Below are 20586 nucleotides of genomic sequence, written 5' to 3'. Positions count from 1 at the left end.
GAACCGCTCGGCCGCGGCGCCCGCGCCCTGGGGGCTGCCCGGTGAGTCGCGGGCGCGGGAGCCCCGGCGGGGCGGGCGGGGGGCGCCTTGCCTGTGTCGGGGTGTGGGGGGGCTTCCCCGGCCGTGGAGCATCCCGGCCGTCCTGGAGTGCGGCGGGGTGGGAGCGAGGCAGGGAAGGAGGGAGGGAGGGTGTCTCCGTGCCAACTTTCCTGCAGCCCCGGGTGCTGCCCCCGGTTCGTTGCCCCGCGCTGGAGGGGAGGCGGCAGCCCTGCCGTGGCCCTGGCACGCGGTCTGACAGCTCCGCTTCCCGGCTCCCACTCAGACCGGGAGCACCGCCTGGGATCCCCAGTCCAAGGCTCCTCGGGTCCCTCTGATCTCCTTGGAACGGGCCCTGTTGCACTGGAAAAGAAGAGCCTGAGGGGAACACGGGCAACCTGTGCCCAAGTGAGGCAGGCATCCCTCGCAGCGAGGTGCCTAATGTGAGGACTACTTGCTCCCCAGCCACTTCTCTTGGAAAAAGATTTGTTTTCTGGGCAGGAAGCTCCTTGCAGTTTTTCTCTGCTTTGCTTTATTTTCCAACAGTAGCAGCAGCAGGGAAAATATCTCTTATGTTTTGCATATTTTGTCCCTACCGAGGACGAAAGCCTTGTGGACATCTCCCAGGACTTTAAGAGACTACAGATCAGAAGCCATCCAGCCTCTCTGCAGAGACCTTGCCAGGTTGGGCATGCAAAGGAAGGGGATTTTGCCCCCTGGCCCCGGGCTGTGCAGCCCATGCTTGCCCTCGTCTCTGCTGCTGCTGGCCATGGCCGGGAGAACCAGGCAGCCCCACCCTCCCTGCTCCCAAAATAATGACATTGGCCTCAAGTCAAGGAAGAGTTCGTGCCATTCCTTCTTCTCTCTCTCTCTCTCTTTTTTTTTTTTTTTTTTTTTTTTTTTTTTTTTTTTTAATCAGAGAGATGTTGGTTTCTCTTGCTGCCTGCTTTATTGCATGCTCTGTCGTGGCCACCTCTCCTAGCTGTTCTTTGCAAACACCATGCCTAGGCAGTTACTTTCCTGCCTGAGAAAAGCAACAGCCAACGTCCCTTACGCCCTGCTGGCCACTCGCAACAGTGGCAGTTCTGGTTAGACATTTAGAGGCTCCCCGGTTTGTCTCATGCCCAGAGTGACCCCCTTGAATGACTCGGGTTCTCCTGTTTCCACTGGCAGAAGGAGGGGAGTGAGGGAAGGGCTGCTCAGGCTTTCACCTTATCACTGATGATGCTCATGTTTAAACCTGAGGCAACAGCTAGATGCTCTTAGCTGTCACTGCTGCTGGGCATCGCCTCCTGCTTTCCAGTGCACTGACTGGCCATGACTGGAGCTCCTGCTGTGGCTCTGCAGCCTGGGCTGCGGCCCCATATGTGTCCCAACAAAATGCAGTGAATCTTGAGTGGATATTTTCACCCACAAAGTTCTTGTAAGAGACAGCGATGTAGTCCATGTTCACCACTCAGCGATACTGGCGGCCAGAGCCCTAGGGCTTCTCCCACGGGGAGGAGAAAGGGCCATGGGGGTAGATACGAGTGAGGGGGTTGTGCAGGGGGAATTCCTGCCCTGCGAGCCCAGCAGGAATGTGGCCGGTGTGCTGGGCAGTGCGGGACGAGGAGCGAGCCGGTGCGCGGGCAGCCAGGCAGGAGCGGGAAGGACGAAGGGACCCGCAGGAGCGGCTCGGTTGCTCACACGAGGGGCCCTGGCCCTATCACTTGGCCTGTCTGTTTTCTCTCACAGAAGAGAGATGAACTGAAATGATTAATTAATGCTGTGATCCAATTACTCTGAGTTTGCAGAAGGAGCGTGATTTTTGCTTTAGGCTGTCCCCACAAGGATCCTATTGATACTGGTTTTGTCATAGCTGTGTTTTCTGTTTGTTGTTTTTGTTATTATTTATTTGTTTGGTTTTTAAGAAAAATGACAAACTTCTCCACAGGGGAAGAAAAGGGCTGGGGGTGAGAGATAAAATAGTGAAAAGAGGGGTAAAAATAGTGAAAAAGAAGGACATATGATGCACACTAGTATCTAGCATCTTTGCTTTGGAGCCCTTCTTTCCCTGATGGCAAGGAACAGAGGTGAACAGGGCTGGGCCAGCAGGTTATTGTGCCCAGCGGAGTTGGCGAGGCAGCTGCACGGCTGGGAGGACAGTGGGGAGAGCAGCAGCAAGAGAGGAGAGGGGAACGGAGGCCCCAGCTGCGACACTGCTGCTTTGGGCACAACTGCAGCTTGACTTTCCGCACGCATGTACATGCTGCAAGAGTTTCACACACACAAACATGATCTTTTAGCCGCTCTCAGTCAGAGCTTTAATGGGCATCTCTTGCAGAAGCAGGCTTTATTCTTAACAAAGTCTCTGTACTTTGGCGTGGTGATCTGCCCTTTTCATTCTCTGGAAATCGAACGGAAGCGGTTTGCTGTGCATTTCAATATCCGTTCTGCACTGGGTCTAAAATACATTTTAAAGAACATGTTTCAGGAAGTTACAAGGATGTGGGAACCGGGGCAGCAAAGAAGTGGAAGTTGGAATCAAGTCATTTCCACCCACTTACTTTTTTCCACCCTTTACCTACTGTCAAAGTCTTCAAACACAGTGGCTGCACACACAAAGCATTATTACCCTAACAATCCCTGCATCACTTTTGGAGGTCTTGCAAGCTCGACATGGGTGAGCAACGTTGACTCTGCAATCTCTCCATGCCCTTGCCCCCATCAATCTCCTCCTCCTGAGCAGCATGGGACTCAGTCCTGCTCAGTGAGCAGAGATGCCACAAACTCTTTGCCTCGCTTCCGTCTCCCCCTTCCCGAGCACCAGGAAGGCTAAGATAGGCCTTCAGTAGAGGACCAGCAGCAACCCTGTTCATCATTTCTGTGCTTCAGAGAGGGTTGGGGAGGACCATGAGAAACACACTGTTTTGTTTCCTTGCCTTCAAGAGGCTCATAGATGAATTTCATTCATGCAGGAAGTGAAGGAGTTGGAAATTTTGACCTTTACGGAGGAATTTTACCTAAGCCACACCGAACTGCCAAACTGAGCTGCTCAGGCAAAGTGGGTTCTGCTAGAGCTCCTTGAAACCATAAAAATAAGAAATCTAGCCAGGGAAACAGCCTTTGTGTTACCACAACTGGTATTAAATTAAATGTAATTTGCAGCACCTTACAGCTTGCACATTACATTGACAACAAGGGGTGCCTCAACTGTTGGCATCTGGAAGACAACATGTGTGTCAGAAATTACTGATGGGATTTGTGATTGGCAGAGCAAGAGTCAACTGTACTGTCTGTACATTTACGGGTTAATGCTGTCTTGGTTTGTGTAGTTTCATCTTTAGGTGGTGTTAGATTGATTATTCTGTGGGAAATTGAAAGTTCTAGTTGCAATAACAAAGTCTGCAAATACCGTTTTGGAGACGCAATGTCCTGGCCTCCATCGTGCTGTTCCGGGTCACAGAGCAACTCCCACTGCAGCTGCTTGGGGATGGAAAGCGCTGCTCCAGTGACCACTCACTTGGAAACCATCCTGATGTCGGTATTAGCTAGTTCCCTTAGAAAGGCAGTCAAACGGCCTGACTCCGGCCTCAGAGGGACAGGCCTCCTTGTAGGGTCTGTGCATGACTGAGATTGAAAAGAACGTGTTGTGCATCTTGCTTTCTCTAGTGGTTTTAGGATGGTTTGGATCTCTGCTCCACTGGCAGTTATGCTATTTTCAGTCCCAGATAAAGCCAGAGAAGTATGTGCAGAAGTGCAGAGCAATGAAATCCTATTGGCATCAGTCTCTATTTGACAGAAAAGGGATGCTGCCCTGATTCTCTAGTACTTAGGAACAGTGTCTAGCACAGTTGTCTCCGACCCTAGACTGTGGACTTGTACAGGCCTTGTCCCACTGTTCGTAGGTGCTGTCCTACCCTCCACTGCTGTGTTTGGTCTCAGGCAGTGAAATGGTTGAAGCCAACGCTCAGCACCCCCTGCAGAGTGAGCGCAGGGGTCCTGAAAGGCCAGAGGACCAACATCCTCCAGCAAGAGAGAGCAGAGCTCTTAACGCCGTGGGTCCTGTGAGGAGCTGAGCTCGGTGAGCAAAGAGCCAAGACCTGCAAAGGCTTCCAGCTCCGGCACGTCTGCCGGTGCCCCGCACTCGGCCCTGAAGGCTGGGGGACGTTGGGGCCAGGGGAGGCCGTCACCTGGGGGAGGCTGGGCAGCTCCAGCAGAGCAGCACCTCTCTGCCCAGCCAGGAGCCAGCAGGGCTGCGGTTCTGCCCTCACACGTCGGCTTCTGCTGCCCGCGCCCTGTTTCCTGCTGCCCTGCACCAGCTGTGCAGGCTGCCACGCAGGCCGTGGGATGGGAGCATCTCGCCCAGCCCTGCCTGGCTGCGGTGTCCTCACAGACCTGCCTAAACCCTGCACAGCAAGGGAGCAGAGCTGTGCCGAGCGGGGGCCTGGCGGAAAGGGAGCAGGGACAGGTTGGCAGGCACTGAGCAGGCACTGGGGTCTTGCATTCACACCTCTCTCTCCAGCTGCTGTCATCTGTCCCCTTTTGTCCCTGTCCCATCCAAAACCTGTTACTGTCTGAAGCTCCTCACTGCTGTGGCTGCCTCCGGGTTGCCTGGATGCCACGAAAGTGTTATTCTGTCTTGGGGAAGGAAGTGTGCACCTTCCCCAGGCTTCTCCTGCAGCACTGCCTGTCCCACGGGCCTCTGATACTGGACACTAGCCTCTCCCTGGGGAGAGCCCCGCTAATCCAGGAAGCCACTTGTTGCTGTAATCCTCTGTCATCCCCACCGGCCTTTGCCCTCCCTGCTGCCCGAGTCCGTAAGCCTTTCCCGGCAGTGGGACCTGTAGCTGCAGCAGGGTTATTTCTGTTGCACGGTCTTGAAACAGCTGGGTCCTATTAAAGCTTCAGCCTAAGGATATAAAAGAACGTGAGCATCTCTCTGAGGCAGAGAGGATTAATGCAGTAGGCAGGAGAGGAGAAGCATCACTCCACGCGAGCACAGCCGAAAGCCTCGCACGGATCCCAAGCCGCCCACGAGCCGCTCGCTGCCTCCTGGCACCCGAGGCCACAGGAGCCACGGGCCGGGGCGTCCCGTGCGGCCCTGCGGTGGCCTGGTGCAGCGCTGGGCAGGCGGCCGGGCGGCGCGGTGACACGCCAGCTGGGCCCCGGCACCCCAGACCCGCTGGATTCTTCCCCAGGGATGGGGGCCCCGGGAGCCGGGGCTGCCGTGGGAGCTGCTCGCGAGCCACCAGCACCCAGGGGCCGGGCCCGGCGGGGTAAGGCTAAGGCTTGTTCCGCATGTTATTTGACCAGTGCACTTTCTGTTAGAGTTGTGTTTATAGATTGTTTATTGGGACTAATAAATGAGTAGCAGATGGTTAATCAACTGTCAGAAAGGCCAATATGCTGGAAGAGTATTTGTATATGAGGCTTTGAACACTTAAAAACACTTTCTCACTGATTTCTGTGTCTCATAATGTCACGAGTGTGTCTTAGCTCCTTGTGAACTGTGTGTGATGCAAAACACCTTAGAGATCTGGGCAGACCCAGGGAGTATCAGGGAAGGGGGTGCCCTGCCCGGCCATGAGGCTGTAGCAGTGCCAGGGCAGGGGGAGATGCAGGGTGGGCGTTCAGCTGGCCCCTGTGCTGGGCCTGTGCTGCAATCTATAGGTGCTAATATTGATCTGTTGGAGTGATCACTACCTACACGTGTGGAACAAAAGCAATGGGCTCTGACCCACAGGTGTTTCTCATGGCTGCACTGACATCAGCTTGGATGGTATCTCTTGTTTTTCTTTTGGAATACAGTGACAGCCAGGCAGCCAGAAACAGCAGTGAATATAGGGGAGACTTGTGGCTTGCACTGGTAGTCAGGTTAGGTGACTGCAACACTCACGGGCAGTGAATATAGGAATTTTCAAATTCTGAAGCGCAAATGGGCTGAGTACAAAGATGACTGATTCTCCATTCTCCTGCCCTCTGCTTGTCTGGTGGCTCCTGCAAAAACTGTGAGAGATGCCCCACTTGTGGCTTGTGGGGAGAGAGGAATTTTCTTTCACCTCATCAGAACTGTTTGAATAATAGAGAAAGAAACAGGAATAAATTATTCAATGGAAACAAATAAGATGCCTGGATCCATCCCATACATTACTGGTGATGAGCTGTGCTGCCAGGGAGGTGGATCATGTCTTGCTTAGAGATAGATAAGGACTTCAAGGGATCATTGACCAGGTGCCAGCGCTGGCTGCCAGCTGGAGCTTGGAGGGCACAGGGAGCCCTGGCATCTTAATGGAGCAAATACCGCTGGCTGTTCTCCTCTCTGTTTTCCTGTTTGTTTTATTGCCTTAATGGTTCCCGGTGCAGAGGCGCAGGAGCAGCCTGCCCAGGCTGACATCAGCCAGGCAGAGCCCTCCCTGCCTGTGCAAACCCAGGCTAATCCCACTGCCAGGAATTCTGCTCCCTCCTCCTGCCCTGTGTTCTCCCCCTCTCTCCATCCATCTATCATATTTCTAAGGTGCCTATTACTGGTATCTAGGAGCTATATTTTCACACTCTTTGAGGGGTGTGAATCTGTCAACCAGAACAATCGCTCACTAAATGTAAACTGCTGCCGTGACTCAGTAACTAATTAATGAGTATTAGGTAACACAGTTATCACCACAAACCCTCACTCCTTGCAGTCTCCCTCCTTCCCTTTGTGTCATACACACACACACCACAAACATAAGTAACCGTTTAGCATTTTCTGCACTTCCCCACCTTTTCCTGTCTCTCTCTTCTTTCCTCCCTCTCTCCCTTTCTCTCCCTTCTTCCCTTTTCTCAGAGTTCAGTTATCTCTGCACTAAATGCTCAGACCTGCATTACATTAGCAATTTAACATGACAGAACTAATCCCATTAGATTTTTACCCTCTCGGCACTTTTAGGAAGGCCGAGATAAACAGGGGAGGCTGGGATTTGGGCTGAAATGGTTCTTACAGGGCCTTTTGCTGCTTAGGGCACATTCCTTTAGCAGCAATTTCAGCCCTGATTTGGTCTAGCCCTGCACTACCCTTGACCTTCAACCTTCCCCACCCAACTGGAGCTCTGCCTTGGGCTGCGTGTGCCTGTGAACATCAGTCCCTGCACCGTGACCAAAACCTGCTTCCCACGGGCTGTGAACCACTCAGAGCTCCCTGCTCCAGGGTACGGATCAGGATCTAGCACCTGCACTGCAAGGGGCTGAGCAAAACCCACGGCTGGGCCAGAGGTAGCATCAGCTGTGTCTTTGAGGCCACCCCATCCTCGGAATGCAGTAGATTGTGCTTGGGAATGTGGGTGTGTGTGATGCTCCAGGGCTTCCCTGCCCCTACAGCAAGGAGTGGAGTGGGGAAGCTTCCTTTCTTCCTAGAGAGTTAAACTGAGTTTAGCCCCTGGAAAAGCTTTATCTCAAGTGATGTGTGATGATCTCTAGTTTACAGGGCTCTATCTAACCAGAAGTTGGTGGCTACATCAACCCCTTCACTGCTGGGTGGGACCTCAGTGTTTTTCAGCTTTGCTCTTCCAAAGGTCCTGATTTAATAAGCACAGATCAAAAGCCCATCTCCCCTAGGAGCAGCTTACGCTCATATTCCTTGAGAATGCAAAGGATTTATCTAATTCCTGTCCTTCTATGAACGTCTTCCTCTGGCAGACGCATTAGTGTCGAGCTTTGTTTCACGTGGTGATGTGTGATGTCCTTCATCGATGTTGGGTGTGTGCACAGTCCTGCTCATCTCCTGAGGCCTCCTTACGAGCCATGCACAGCGCAGACATGAATCTGCATCTCCATCCGCCCCATCCCCATCCCCAAGCCCTGCAGTCTACACAGCTGTGTGTCTTGAGTCCTGCACTGAGGCTGGCACAGAGACAGGGCAAAGAGCATTTTTTGCTCTTTGAAGGAGAAGGTGGCCACACCTGGGGTGGAGGAGAGGGCAGGGGGACATCGTGGTGCAGCAGGAGGGCTGCATGTAGTGGGAAGCAGCATCAAGAGACACTGAGCAGCAGAGACTGGCAGGAGTAGCATCAGCTCTTAAGGGGTGAGTGGCTTCTTTTGGGGGGGTCTATATCCCACCTCAAGCAAGTGTGCTACTTGGCTGTGCAAGAGGGACTTAGTGAGTTCGGGCCAGGAGGAACAGTTAGAGAGCCTGGTTTGAGCACACGGCCTCAGTGTGGGCTGTGGAGCTACCGAGTTATCTCCAGAGATCTGCAGCGCTTGCCCACGGCTGCCTGTTCTCCAGAGGTGACTGCAGCGCTCGGACAGCAGCTCTCCAAGCCAGCCTGCCTTCGGCAACTCCTTCCAGGGGCTAGTGCTGCAGATGGAGGTGCCACCAGCCTGCATGCGTGTCAACACCAGCACCTTTCCCCTGACCTGGTGCTGTAGGTGTCTGTGCACGGCTGTGTGTGCGCCAGGGAAGCGGGTGGGAAACTAGCCATGGCAAAAGCCATGGGAAGGAAGCAGGTCTTCTGTCACACAGGGAGAGGTGATGGGCTGGGGAGGAGGGAGCGCAGCTTTCCGGACCCTCTGTCTCACACACTGTGAGCGCTCAGCAGGTGCTTAGCTACTAATTGCACCAGATGGAGGGCCTGCTTCCAGTTAATGTGTGTTTTTTGGGTACAGGATGATCATTAGCAGTTCATGGTAGGATTTGTTCCTTACCTACCTGGCAGTGGGCTGCCAGATGCCTACTTTGCAGGAGGCTGAAAACCCATAGAGTCTTGTTAGGGCTGTATACAAAGTGTATGGGAAAGGAAGAACAGGGCAATGGGCATATTGGCACAGAAAGTGCTGCCCAAGGAAGGTGGATCACACCCTATTTACAACGTTTTCTTCTTGGTTCTGTGGCCCCTCTCCTCATCCATAATCCACCAGAGGGGTGTGGGAAGGGAAAGGCATTTCCCTTCCTTGAGCATATGCTTGCTAATGGCTCGACTGCAGTGCTGGGACCACAGAAACCCTTAAACCAAAAGATCTTATCCATGAGAAGTCCAAGGCTCCTAATGGCTCAGAGGGAGAGCAGAAAAAAAAACAGTCATAAATCACTGCTAAAAGGCTTAGGGAGGGAGGAGGCCAGTGATTGAGTTTGCTGCAGCTCCCTGGTGAAAGTGAGTCTGGGAGGGCACCCACTGAGCGCTGCAGACGAGGGACGAGGGACTGTGAGTGCCAGGAGTAAATCCAATTTGTGCCTCAGGTCGTGCTCTCTGTCAGGCATCAGCCCTCAGAGCCCTTCTGAAATGTCATCCGGGCTTTACCAAGGCTGCATCTCCTTCTTGGCGGGTGCCCATGTGGAGGGAAGGGGCAGAGGGAGAAGGGCGCTGAGGGAGATTAGGACAGAGAGGAAGATGCAGCATGGAGGACGTGAAGGAGGTGAGAGATGGGTGCATGGCAGACATGGGGGAGGGATTTAGCGTGTTGTAAGGCAAGAGGGTGGTTTGGAAGCAGCCTTCCACCTTTCTGTGTCACATGTGGGTGTCTGGAGGCTGGAGAGGTCCCTCACCATCTGCGGGTGGCTGCAGGTGATGTGCCTGTCAGGAAAGCATTGGAGGGTCAGTCACAGCACCCCAGCTCTGCCGTTTGCTCTCTCCATCCTTGGGCACATCCTGCTGTGTTCAGGCAGAGCTGGGGCTCTCTGGCTGCCTTCTAACCCTGGGAAGCCCAAGGGCTGTGCCTGGCCTTGGCCCATCTACGTGCCCAGTACCTCACTAACACACACACACTCCCATGCTTCCCTGAGCTTCAGGACCACTTCTGAGGGCTAAACTGGCCTCAGAGGGGCCAAGGTATCCCCTTCTCTAGATAGCACACATCAAAGATAGCTGGCAGCTGCACAAAAACCTCCCCGCCAGGTCAGTCCCCTTGCAATCCAGAGTAAAATTCTCCCTTCTCATAAAAACACGGTGAGGGATACAAGGAGCTATTAAATCATGTGAAATGTTAAGAATGAAGATAGCTTTGCATGCCAGCAGACTCCCCCAGGGGCTCTGGGTCTGCCTGTCCTTGGGGAGGAGAGAAGGGAGGACAACAGGGGAATAAAAACAGCTGCGAGGAGCTGAGGTGCTTGCTGTTAAAGGGGTGTCCTGTAGCCTCTAGGACAAAGACAGGCAAATTTACTCAGAAAGGGTTGCAAAGGAGCCCAAACACAACCTGCACAGTGTGTCCTCAGTGCCTCCCCTGTGGCCGTGCTGCTGCAGCTCTACAGACACCATGAACATTTACAGGTGGACTTGATGACCTTGAAGGTCTTTTCCAACCGTAATGATTCTATGATTCTACGTCTTGGTCAGCCACATGGAGACCCAGCAAACTCATGCCATCTTTGGCCTGTTTACAGCTCTAGACTGAGTTGCCTGCTCTAGTCGTAGATGTAAAGCATCTCTGTAGGACAGGCTATCCTGGCAAGCAAAGAGTGTTCTGGGCAGAAAAAGAGTTTGCAGGACAGGAAAAGCAAAAGATGAGGAAAGAAAAGATGCCTGATTTTTCTGGAGGGCAGAAAATAGCCAAGATGTCTGTGATTACTGCAAGTGCTGTATGTGTCTTCTTGCTGACAGCATCAGGCAGAGTCTCCCTCCACATCAGGCTGCTGGACGTTTGCATGTGCTGTGTTTTCATGTGTGTTTTCATGTCAGGAGCAAACAAGAGCACTCAGCCTGCTCTGACTGAGCACCCTTACCTGCTGCCGTTCTCCCATCTACCTGTCAGAGAGGACTTTGTTATTTTTGCCCTTCAGTGACATCTCATTTTCAAGACACCATCCAAAGTTATTCATTTTTTAGGATCCAGTTTCCTCTCAGCACACGAGTTTCCAAGTTGACCTGTGACTGGCCTCCAAAGACATTTTAGTTGGGCTACCACAGTCTTTTTGTCTTTTTTTTTTTTTTTTTTTTTTTGGCAATTTATAGACAGTTTTATGTAGGATAAACTTCCATACAGAAAGAGTAGTCAAGCATTGGAACAGACTGTCCAAGGAAGTGCTGGAGTCACCATCCCTGTCAGTGTTCAAGAAACATGTAGATGCAGCACTTAGGGACATGGTTTAACAGGGATAGTATCGAAGGGCTTAAGGTCAGATTCAAAGACCTCGAAGATCCTTTCCAGTCCTAATGATTCTAAGATTCTGTGTGGCTGAATGAGCTGGACTCACTCACTTCGTGCAGCTAGGACTGCAAGCTTCTTTCAAGAGTCTGATTATTAACAAAATGCACTTGAAATGGAATGTTACTGCATAAATTAAAAACAAAAATAATTCTCATGAATTAAAGTGAAAAAAAGATTTTGGTAGAGAAAAAGAAAGGATTTTGTTTCAATATGTACAAATTCCTTATGAAAGAGTAGGGATAAATGTTTGATTTTTTTTTCAATTGTTTGATCAGATGTTACAAGAATGACAGCTAAATCTTCCCACGTTACCAAAGCTAAGAATTTACAACTCACTTCATTTGTATTTAAACAGCACCCAAGCTTCCCTGATTATATGTTTCTAACCCATTTATATATTTACCACCTCTTATCACTTCCTTGGCTAAGTGCCCAGAATGTATGAAGGCAAAAAAAGCTTTTCTCCCATCTTGATGTGGCTTTTTTGGTTTCACTTGGAGCGCCACACACTGCACAAAGTAGGACATTGCCGTGTGTACGTCACTGGGCTTCCTAGCTGGGTTAATAATTAGCACTTCTCTTTCTACCTGAGGGTGTTGCTTTCTTTTAAAAGCTCTTTTGTCTTCATAAGCCATTTGTAACACTCTAAGAGGATAATTGTACAGAGGTATTTCTGCATCCCTCACCCACTAGCTTTCCTGTGACTCATGTAAGAAAAATCTCAGCCACGACAGCAGCTATAGCCTCTCTGGAGTGGTTCTGTTCCCATGCACAGAGCAACCAGCTACCTCAAATCCACACTGTTCACAGAAGCTTTGATTTTGTCACTGTCCTTTCACAGCATGTTGAATCCTAATTCATGGCTAAGGGAAAATCTGCCTTAATAGCTACATTGGTACCCCATTCTTTTAGGTATCAGTTTTATCATCTCAGCAATCATGCTTCCATTTTCTTATTTCTTCATTTCTTCAAAAAGAGAGGATCTTAAAATCTTGGATGCTTGTTCACAACAACAACAAAAAAATCTACTCTCACTGCAAACCAAAGGCACAGGACATCTTCTAAAGGAGACTTTAAAAATATGAAATGTTATCAGCTCTTTCCAAAATCTATTTTTGAAAGTCGAGCGTTAATAGAATGCTTATGCATTTAGCAAAAACAACTTCATGATGTCCAAAGGATTCAAAGCCAGCTTTGTAAGTTAAGCTAACTTAACAAGAAACGCTTTGGCAAGTGCATCCATTGCCAGGGCTGTTAGCTCTGGGGCGCATGCCTGCATTAGGCTGGGCTACTTCCAGAAGAGTTCGTTGGCCCCAGGAGAGTCTTGCAGTGGCCACCTGTCCTGTCAGTAACTCCGAGCAGTCCGAGGGAGTTTGATTTCTCAATAGGTGCTTGGCTATATGGTAAAAATCATCACAAAAGATCCTGTCCTTTTGTTAAAGATCCAGGAGACAAAGAAAAAGAATAACAATGGCTCTGGAGCCCAGTGCTGCTTCCCCTGCCTTCAGCCCAACACACCAATTAAGTTTTTTTTTTGTTGTTTGCTTTCTTTTTTAATTTCCATACCCTTCTTAACAAATTCTTTGGGAGTTAATCACATACATTTTGGTCTGGATGAAGAGAGTCTTTCTTTTTATCATTTTTTGCTGCTTTTGTAAGTTACCCTGTGCAGCAGAGTGAATTGGCTGTTTCTATCCAGTTTAAAGCATGTCTCCCTTGCTGTCACAGCTGCAGGACCGTATAACGTGGGGATGCTGTCCCTGAGCACTGCTTGTTTCGGAGGCATCGCAGCCACACACGCACCTTCTCCCCAGGCTGATCTGCTCGCTGACTTGCCCACAGATCTCCCTGCAAAACGTTGTGCTCCGCAGGGATAGATTGTGAAAACATTAGGGGTTTGGCTTGTACTCATTCAGAGGCAATGTTGCAGACACCATCCATGTATTTGCTGGGAACAGGCACTTTGGCTGAGTGGAAATCAGAACTTTCTACTTACCCCACATGGCATTGAGGCTGCGGTAGGATCGGCTTATTTGGATTGACTGTATTTATTTCTAAATTATGTTATTGTACATCTTTCATGAAAGTAATTGATCCTGTGTTGGTGTTTTGAGTATGGCTTAGTGGCTTTTGGAACCAGGCAGGTGTAGGGCACCTTTGGCTCATACCAGTGTCCCTCACTGTGCAAGAGGAGAGTCATCAATACCTTGTGCTGCCTTGTGATGGCCCCATTGTCCATCTTAGAGAGCTTAATTTGGGAGAAAAACCCCTCACTGACTAGCAGCACCCTGGCAAGAAGAGAGACCCATGGGGAGAGGCCTGACCACAGGGCTCATCCTGGAAGGGCAGCACGTACCCAAACTGCTTGGAAAGTCCAGGTTTGTACCTGCTCAGAGACTGTGAGGCAGCCTCTAACCTCAGGGCTGACCCTGAGCTACAACCAGAGCTCTTTTCTCTGGCCCAGGTCCCCTCCTGCGGAAGGAGCTGTTTGCTGCTGGAGACACAAGTGAGATGTGTGGGCCCTGGTGCCCTCTGCAGGATGCTCTCCTCAGGGATAGACCTCTCTCTGGAAGCTGGAGATGCTTGGGGTGTCTCCTGCCCATGACTTGCTAGCCAAGCAGGGCCTGTCTGAGGCCCACACATCCTGTCCCGGTCAGGACCCTGGCTCTGTGCCCTGAAGTCCTTCAAGCACTGCTGCGTGTGGCAGCCGGGCCCTGTAGCCAGTGGCACTCGCCTCAGGCAGCACCTTCCTCTGGGCAGACGCTGCAGGATCCAAGCCCTTTTTTTGTGCCACCTCCCGTCACCCTCCTGGGAACTCAGGCTCCCTAATGCAGGAATGCTCCCTGGACCCACAGAGATGGAGCTGAGGGAAGAGACCCCTCTCCAGCCACCTGGAATCTGCCCTCCCCCCCAAGTGATGGCTGCAGATCTTGCTCTGAGAGACACAGACAAACTGAAAATCTCCACTGCGACCACAGGCAGCCAAGTGGTTCATTTTGGGAGGCGGTGAGGCCAAGGGAGCCTTTAAGGAGGTGGAGTGAAGGACTTGAGGTGGTGCCCAGTGCCTTGGAGCCCCTCGGTAAAGAAACCTGCTTCTCCAGGGACAGCTACTCTGCAAAGCCAAAGGGCTGTGGTGGGACCTCAGCACCTGCTCTTGCTCTCCAAACCAGGGACAGTTCATTGCCCCGGGTCCCCTTCTCCTACAAGGTATCTGCCCAGTGCAGCACCATTGGCCGGAGAAAAGGCTGACATTAAGAAAGCCCAAGGTCAGGACTTTCTAATGGTGCCTCATTCGTTCCCTTATATCCCTATTCCCTGCGGCCTTGTGTATCTTTTCCTTTTTTTTTTTTTTTTTTTTTTTTTTTTTTTTTTTTTTTTTTTTTTTTTTTTTTGGCTAGAAAAGGCCAAGGGATGCTCCCAAGGCTGTGCCCGTCAAGGGATACTAAATGTAACTTGAAATAGCACCTGCAGAGATGGCCTTTCTGGACGTAGATGTAGCCTTTATGGATAATAAAGCATAACAGCACAGCAAGAGAAAGGGAAAGAGAGAGAATATGAGAAGGAAAGAGCTGGCCCTTATGTTGATGATGCATTGACTAAACTAAAATTAATTAAAGCAGCTCATAGTTAATGTGGATAGACATGTGGGTCACCAGATATAATATTCTTCTCTTCTGTATCTTCTGCCCTTGCAGAGTCCATGCACAACCTCTCTGCTCAGCCCTGGCACATGAAGATGGCCAATCTGACCTACGACAACTTCACTGCCAGCAACCGCTCCGAGGTGACCATTCAGTCTCCCACCAACTACAAGACTGTGGAGCTGGTTTTCATCGTCACGGTCACTGGCTCGCTCAGCCTCGTCACTGTGGTGGGGAACATCCTGGTGATGCTCTCCATCAAGGTGAATCGCCAGCTCCAGACAGTAAACAACTACTTCCTCTTCAGCCTGGCCTGTGCGGACCTCATCATTGGGGTCTTCTCCATGAATCTCTACACGGTCTATATCATCAAAGGCTACTGGCCGCTGGGTGCTGTAGTGTGTGACCTGTGGCTGGCCCTGGACTATGTGGTAAGCAATGCCTCTGTCATGAACTTACTCATCATCAGCTTTGACCGATACTTCTGTGTCACCAAACCCCTGACATACCCAGCCAGAAGGACCACCAAGATGGCAGGGTTAATGATTGCAGCCGCATGGATATTGTCCTTCATTCTCTGGGCCCCTGCCATCTTGTTCTGGCAGTTTGTTGTGGGCAAGAGGACAGTCCCCGAGGGGGAATGCTACATCCAGTTCCTCTCCAACCCTGCAGTGACCTTTGGCACAGCGATTGCTGCATTCTATCTGCCCGTGGTCATCATGACAGTGCTGTACATCCACATCTCACTGGCCAGCAGGAGCAGAGTGAGGAGACACAAGCCTGAAAGCAGGAAAGAGAGGAAAGGCAAGTCCATCACTTTCCTCAAAGGTCCCTTGATCAAACAGAACAACAACAACTCTCCCAAGAGGGCCATGCAAGTCAAGGAAGAGATGAGGAATGGAAAAGTGGATGAGCAGACCTCAGCCCAAACAGAGGCTACAGGCCATCATGAGGAGAAGGAGACCTCCAATGAGTCCAGCACTGTCAGCATGACCCAGACCACAAAAGACAAGCCAACAACAGAAATCTTGCCAGTGGGGCAAGGGCAGAGCCCATCCCACCCCCGAGTGAACCCAACTTCCAAGTGGTCAAAGATTAAGATTGTCACCAAGCAAACTGGCACCGAATGTGTCACTGCCATTGAGATTGTCCCAGCTAAGGCTGGGGCCTCTGAACACAACTCGCTGGCCAACAGCCGCCCTGCCAATGTTGCCAGAAAGTTTGCCAGTATCGCCAGGAGCCAAGTACGGAAGAAGCGCCAGATGGCAGCCAGGGAGAAGAAAGTCACTCGGACCATATTTGCTATCCTGCTAGCCTTCATACTCACATGGACTCCATACAATGTGATGGTCCTTATTAACACATTCTGTGAGACCTGTGTACCTGACACAGTGTGGTCCATAGGCTACTGGCTCTGCTATGTCAACAGCACCATCAACCCAGCCTGCTATGCCCTCTGCAATGCTACTTTCAAGAAAACTTTTAAGCACCTTCTCATGTGCCAATACAGGAACATTGGCACAGCCAGATAAACTGGCACTCAGGGACCACTTTAGCAAAATTATGGAAATCTTTCCCTTTGCCTCCTTTGCTGGCGAGGGGGTCCTCTGCTCCCCGCTCACGAGAGTGCAGACTGTGCAGTGAATGCAGATGATGCCCTTCACCCAAAGCTGACAAACGTCCAAGACACCTCTGAGCTGCAGCTTTCTAGTCACCCTTGGCCTGGAGACTCACCTAGGGAACCAGAGGGAAAACCATAGGCAAGATGATGCAAGGATACAGGATTAACAGGAATCTGCCTCAGTTCCCTGCTTTTCAGATGCTGCCTCTTCTTTCCCAAGCTGACCTTCTGCAGGGCTTCAGAGCGTGTCTACCTGTGGAGGGCCTAACACTGGGTGCTTTTATCAGTCTCTTAAATCATTTATTCTCCCCAGAGATGGGTGCCAAGCATTTGTGAGCCATTTTGGACCACTCTGGCATGGATGTGCTTACAGAAAGTCCTTTTGGCCCACCCAGCCTCTCTCACAAGGCAGTCGAGATTGCCTCCTCATGGATGCTGCAGACTCCCTTTTCTTTCCCTTTAGAGATATGCTGATCTAGTGACTATGGGAAGTTTTTTCTCCAGGCTTTGACTCCGCTCTACCCCTCATACCCTTTCTGCCCCGAAATGACAGTTGGCTAGATGGTTGGATGGACAAAATAAACATCTCTCTTCTGGGTGAGGTGTAAAAACTAAGTCATCTCCTAGAATGAAAGAAATTAGAGCTGCGGAGAAGAGCACTGATAACATGTAGGATTTCTCTCCACAACCGTGAGGGAATGTGGCCTCTGAGAACCAGGCAGGAATGATAAAGTAACTGCTGTTGGGAAGGGAAACAGGGAGCTGCTGTGCTGCTCAGAGGACAGGGCTGCACAGGGCACTGGGCAGAGCAGAAATGCAGAGACAGAGGCTCTTGGGCAGGGTAGTGGCCCTGTAACACGGCAGAGATGATCCGCGTGTCGTCTGGGCCCCACTTGCCCTCCCCGCTGCCCATTGCGGGTGTGGACGGACACTTCACACACCTTCGCTGGGTGCCCTCTGGATCATACCGGGTTGGTGGGGCACAGGGGGAATCTCCTTTCCTGCCCTGGTCACAGCAACACACCCAAGGGTGTCTGAAGGATCTGGCCACTGATCTTTGTACATGGATGTAACCCTGTTGTCAGTGTTGTCACAGAGTCCTCAGCATGTGGGGTTCAGTGTACGTGTCCAGCCCCTGTCCCAGCGTATTTATGTATACAGACCAAATCAAGTATCACTGTTGCTCAGCTTCTCCCAAAGTCAGATTTTTTGCAGGTGTTTTGTGAGCGGGCACAGCTGCACAGGTGAGGGCCTGGCTGGGGCACACTGGCACGTGTGGACCACGGCTCTGGGTCTGTGCCTCCTTCCTGCCCCCAGCCTGTGACAGGGCCCTGTGGGCTAGAAAAAAGGCTCCCCAACCCAGGGGGGGCCTCCCGCTCTCTGACGCTGCCTTTAGAATAATTTACAAAGCATTACCCAAAACGCCTGGCAGGTTTTTTTGTTTGATTGTTTTTTAAAAATTATTACAACTGCAGCAGCAGAATCCCCTGAGACAAATAAAGACCTGGGCCAAGAAACCCCACGCTGGCGTGTGAGGAGTGACTGCGTCGTCCCCCAGCCCCGGCCGTGCCAGGGCGCCCCTGTCACGGCGGTGCGTGCGGCGCCGTGGGGGGCACCGTGTGGCACCAAGGCTCTTTGGGCTGCGAGCTCCCTGGGCGCAGCAAACACGGGCTGCGCCTGTGCCCATGCAGCCCTGTGCGGGGGCTGACAGGGCAGCTCTCTCTACGCTGCGACTGGGGAGCGGCATTGTCCTGCTGGTGGGATCAGGGCATCATCCTGCTCGTGGGGTCGGGGTATCACCCTGCTCGTGAGATCCCGCTCTGTGCCCGCAGTGCCCCCGGCCTGCCCGGGGGCCTGCAGGAGAGACCGGCTGCATTTGCACCCATGCTGGCCCTGCTGCTGGTGGGGTTGTGCAGCCAGAGGCCTGAGGCCTTCCCATCACACACGCTGCAGCTGAACAGCTCTGGGAAACCTCTGAAGCTCCAGGGGAAACTTCCTTCCTTGGAAGGGGGTTGGTGGGGAATGAACCATGGATGCTGCACTGTTGCAAGCCAGGTACCCTGCTTGTAGCCAGTCCCACAGCCAGCAGGCCCATGGCACCGTCCCTTAGCCCCCTGCTCCTCTGTCCGCACGGGTACTGGGGGGCTCCTGTGAATGCTCTGCAGCTGGCTGAGGACTTTCTCCCTCATTTCTTGTTCTCTTCCACACTGGCCCTTGGTAGAAAAGGAAAAGCGAAGGCCTGTCCTGAGCAGATCCAGTATTCCCCCACATGCCAGGGGCAAGGACCTGCCTGCATGGCAGTGTCTGGGGTTTCCAACACTGCATTACAGTGTAAGGACTATGGTTGGAAGCCTGATTTTTTTAAAAGACTTTTATTGGAAAAGCAAACAAACCCCATTTTTCAAAAAAAAAAAAAAAAGAAAGAAAAATAGAGAGGTATCTCCCACCCAGCACCAGTCAGAGAATGAAGGCAGAGAGGCAGCAGCCCCGGTGCAGACACACAGAGGTCAAACATGACAGAGGACAGGAGGGAAGGGGACACATGGGCCAGGCAGGAAAATGTCTGTCTTTCCCCCATCTACAGCTCTGAAATCTGCAGCAAGGAGATGGGAAGAAGCCCTGTACATCTCTGATGTGCATCCCAGAAAGCCTTGAAATAAACCCAAAGAAGAGGAGAGGAGGATGCATGGACAGTGCCAGCGGCGCAGCAGGCAGGAAACAGCACCTTCTGCAGGAAGGGGGTGGGTTTGCTCTCTATAAACTAGTGATTAGAACAAGGCACCTCGGTTAAAGAGGAAGAGGAGGAGGAAGACTGGCATTCAGCCAGGCACTGCCGAGCAGGGGCCTGGCTGCAGCGCGAGCGGCGTGTGCTTCCAGGCACCATGTCGAGGAGGTGGAGGCGAGGATGGGGTCTTCCCTTCTAATCCTTCCCCTTGCCCTTCTTCGCTGCTTGCAGTAAGAAAAGGAGACAGGAGTTAGCGCATCCCCGGGCAGCACCAGCTGCTCCCTCCGCTCGACCCTGGGAGGGATACATGCGCCAGGAGGGAACGCACAGGCACCACCGGCACCAGCAGGGAGAAGGGCAGGACCCATAGGTCATATCCCAGCAGCCTCACCCCGCCACACAAAGCCACGTGTTGCCCCAGTCCCATGGAGAAACGGGGGGAAATCCCCACCCCACTGAAGCTGGAGATGAGCTGGGGGACAGAGTGTTCTCCCTAGAGACTCCTGTGTTCCACCGTTGAGATTTCTGGGCCTGGTGCATGCAGTGATGCTACATCCTCTGCACAGCCAACCTTGCGCATTTAACCAAGGCTACTGGGCCCTCTGGGGCCAGGAATGCTGGAGACTGACCTTTGGACTTGGTCTTGATCTTGGAAGAGCAGGGCTTGGTCACATAGACAATCTCCTCACACTGGGCATTGTACAGGGCTTTCTTCAGGACGCCTGAGCGGGTTTTCACTCCTGTCTGGGCGCTGCACCCACCCCAGTTCTCAAACTTGTACTTGCAGTCAGCTGGAAGAGAGGTCAGACACGTGAGGACGGGACACAGACGGGACCCCAGCCCCTCCGAGGGAGGCCAGAGGCCTGGCCCGTTGCAATGGGCACACACCCACCTCCAAACTTCTTCTTCCAGTTGCAGGGAATCTTGCACTTGAGTTTCTTGGTCTCATCCTTGCAAGTGCCTTCGCGGTAGCCCAGGCCGCAGTCTTTGCTGTTGGGGGTGCAGGGCCCCCAGCGCCAGTCCTCGCACTCCGAGCTGCTCTTCTTCGCCTTGTCTGCAAGGGCAGGGGGAGCCGGGGCTCGCTGCTGTCCCGCAGGGCACAGCCAGAGCCTCCCTCCCGCCCCAGCAGGCCCAGTGCCCCCGTGTCCCACTCACCTTTCTTGTTTTTGCCAGCCTCGGCGGTCGCGCCTAAAAGCACCAAGGCCAGGAGGAGGAGGAGGAGGCCCCGGACCTGCATCGTGCCTAGGGAGGAAGGGACACGATAAGGGACAAGGGTGCGACACCCGGAAAGCAGAAAACAACAAACAGCAAAAACAAACGCACTGCCACGAGGGCGCTGAGAGCTGAGCACAGAAGTATCCACGTTGTGGGGAGATGTAGCGGAAGCGCTGCGCCCACGGCTGCATCCCCTGGCCCCAGCCACATACACACGCACGCAGCACGTGGGCACCTGGCAGGACACCCGGGCT

At 52.3% G+C, this 20586-nt stretch overlaps 2 protein-coding genes across 2 annotated transcripts; one reads left to right on the top strand and one right to left on the bottom strand.

Annotated features, from left to right (window-relative positions):
• Positions 1 to 26: 26 nt before the first annotated feature.
• On the top strand, positions 27 to 17835 carry CHRM4 (cholinergic receptor muscarinic 4). Its single transcript, XM_026035127.1, has 2 exons — positions 27 to 41; positions 14826 to 17835. The coding sequence occupies exon 2, from the start codon at positions 14831 to 14833 to the stop codon at positions 16301 to 16303; it is 1473 nt and encodes a 490-aa protein (XP_025890912.1). The 5' UTR covers positions 27 to 41; positions 14826 to 14830; the 3' UTR covers positions 16304 to 17835.
• Positions 17836 to 19306: 1471 nt separating this feature from the next.
• On the bottom strand, positions 19307 to 20354 carry MDK (midkine). The gene is made up of 4 exons (XM_026035138.1): positions 20273 to 20354; positions 20010 to 20171; positions 19747 to 19908; positions 19307 to 19338 (listed from the first exon to the last, which is right to left on the bottom strand). The coding sequence occupies exons 1-4, from the start codon at positions 20352 to 20354 to the stop codon at positions 19313 to 19315; spliced, it is 432 nt and encodes a 143-aa protein (XP_025890923.1). The 3' UTR covers positions 19307 to 19312.
• Positions 20355 to 20586: the final 232 nt, after the last annotated feature.

Source organism: Nothoprocta perdicaria, unplaced genomic scaffold (assembly GCF_003342845.1).
Source record: "Nothoprocta perdicaria isolate Ctin4 unplaced genomic scaffold, notPer1 scaffold_156, whole genome shotgun sequence".
NCBI lineage: Eukaryota > Metazoa > Chordata > Aves > Tinamiformes > Tinamidae > Nothoprocta > Nothoprocta perdicaria.
The sequence above is the reverse complement of the archived record's forward strand: the minus strand, read 5'-3'. Positions and strand labels throughout refer to the sequence as shown.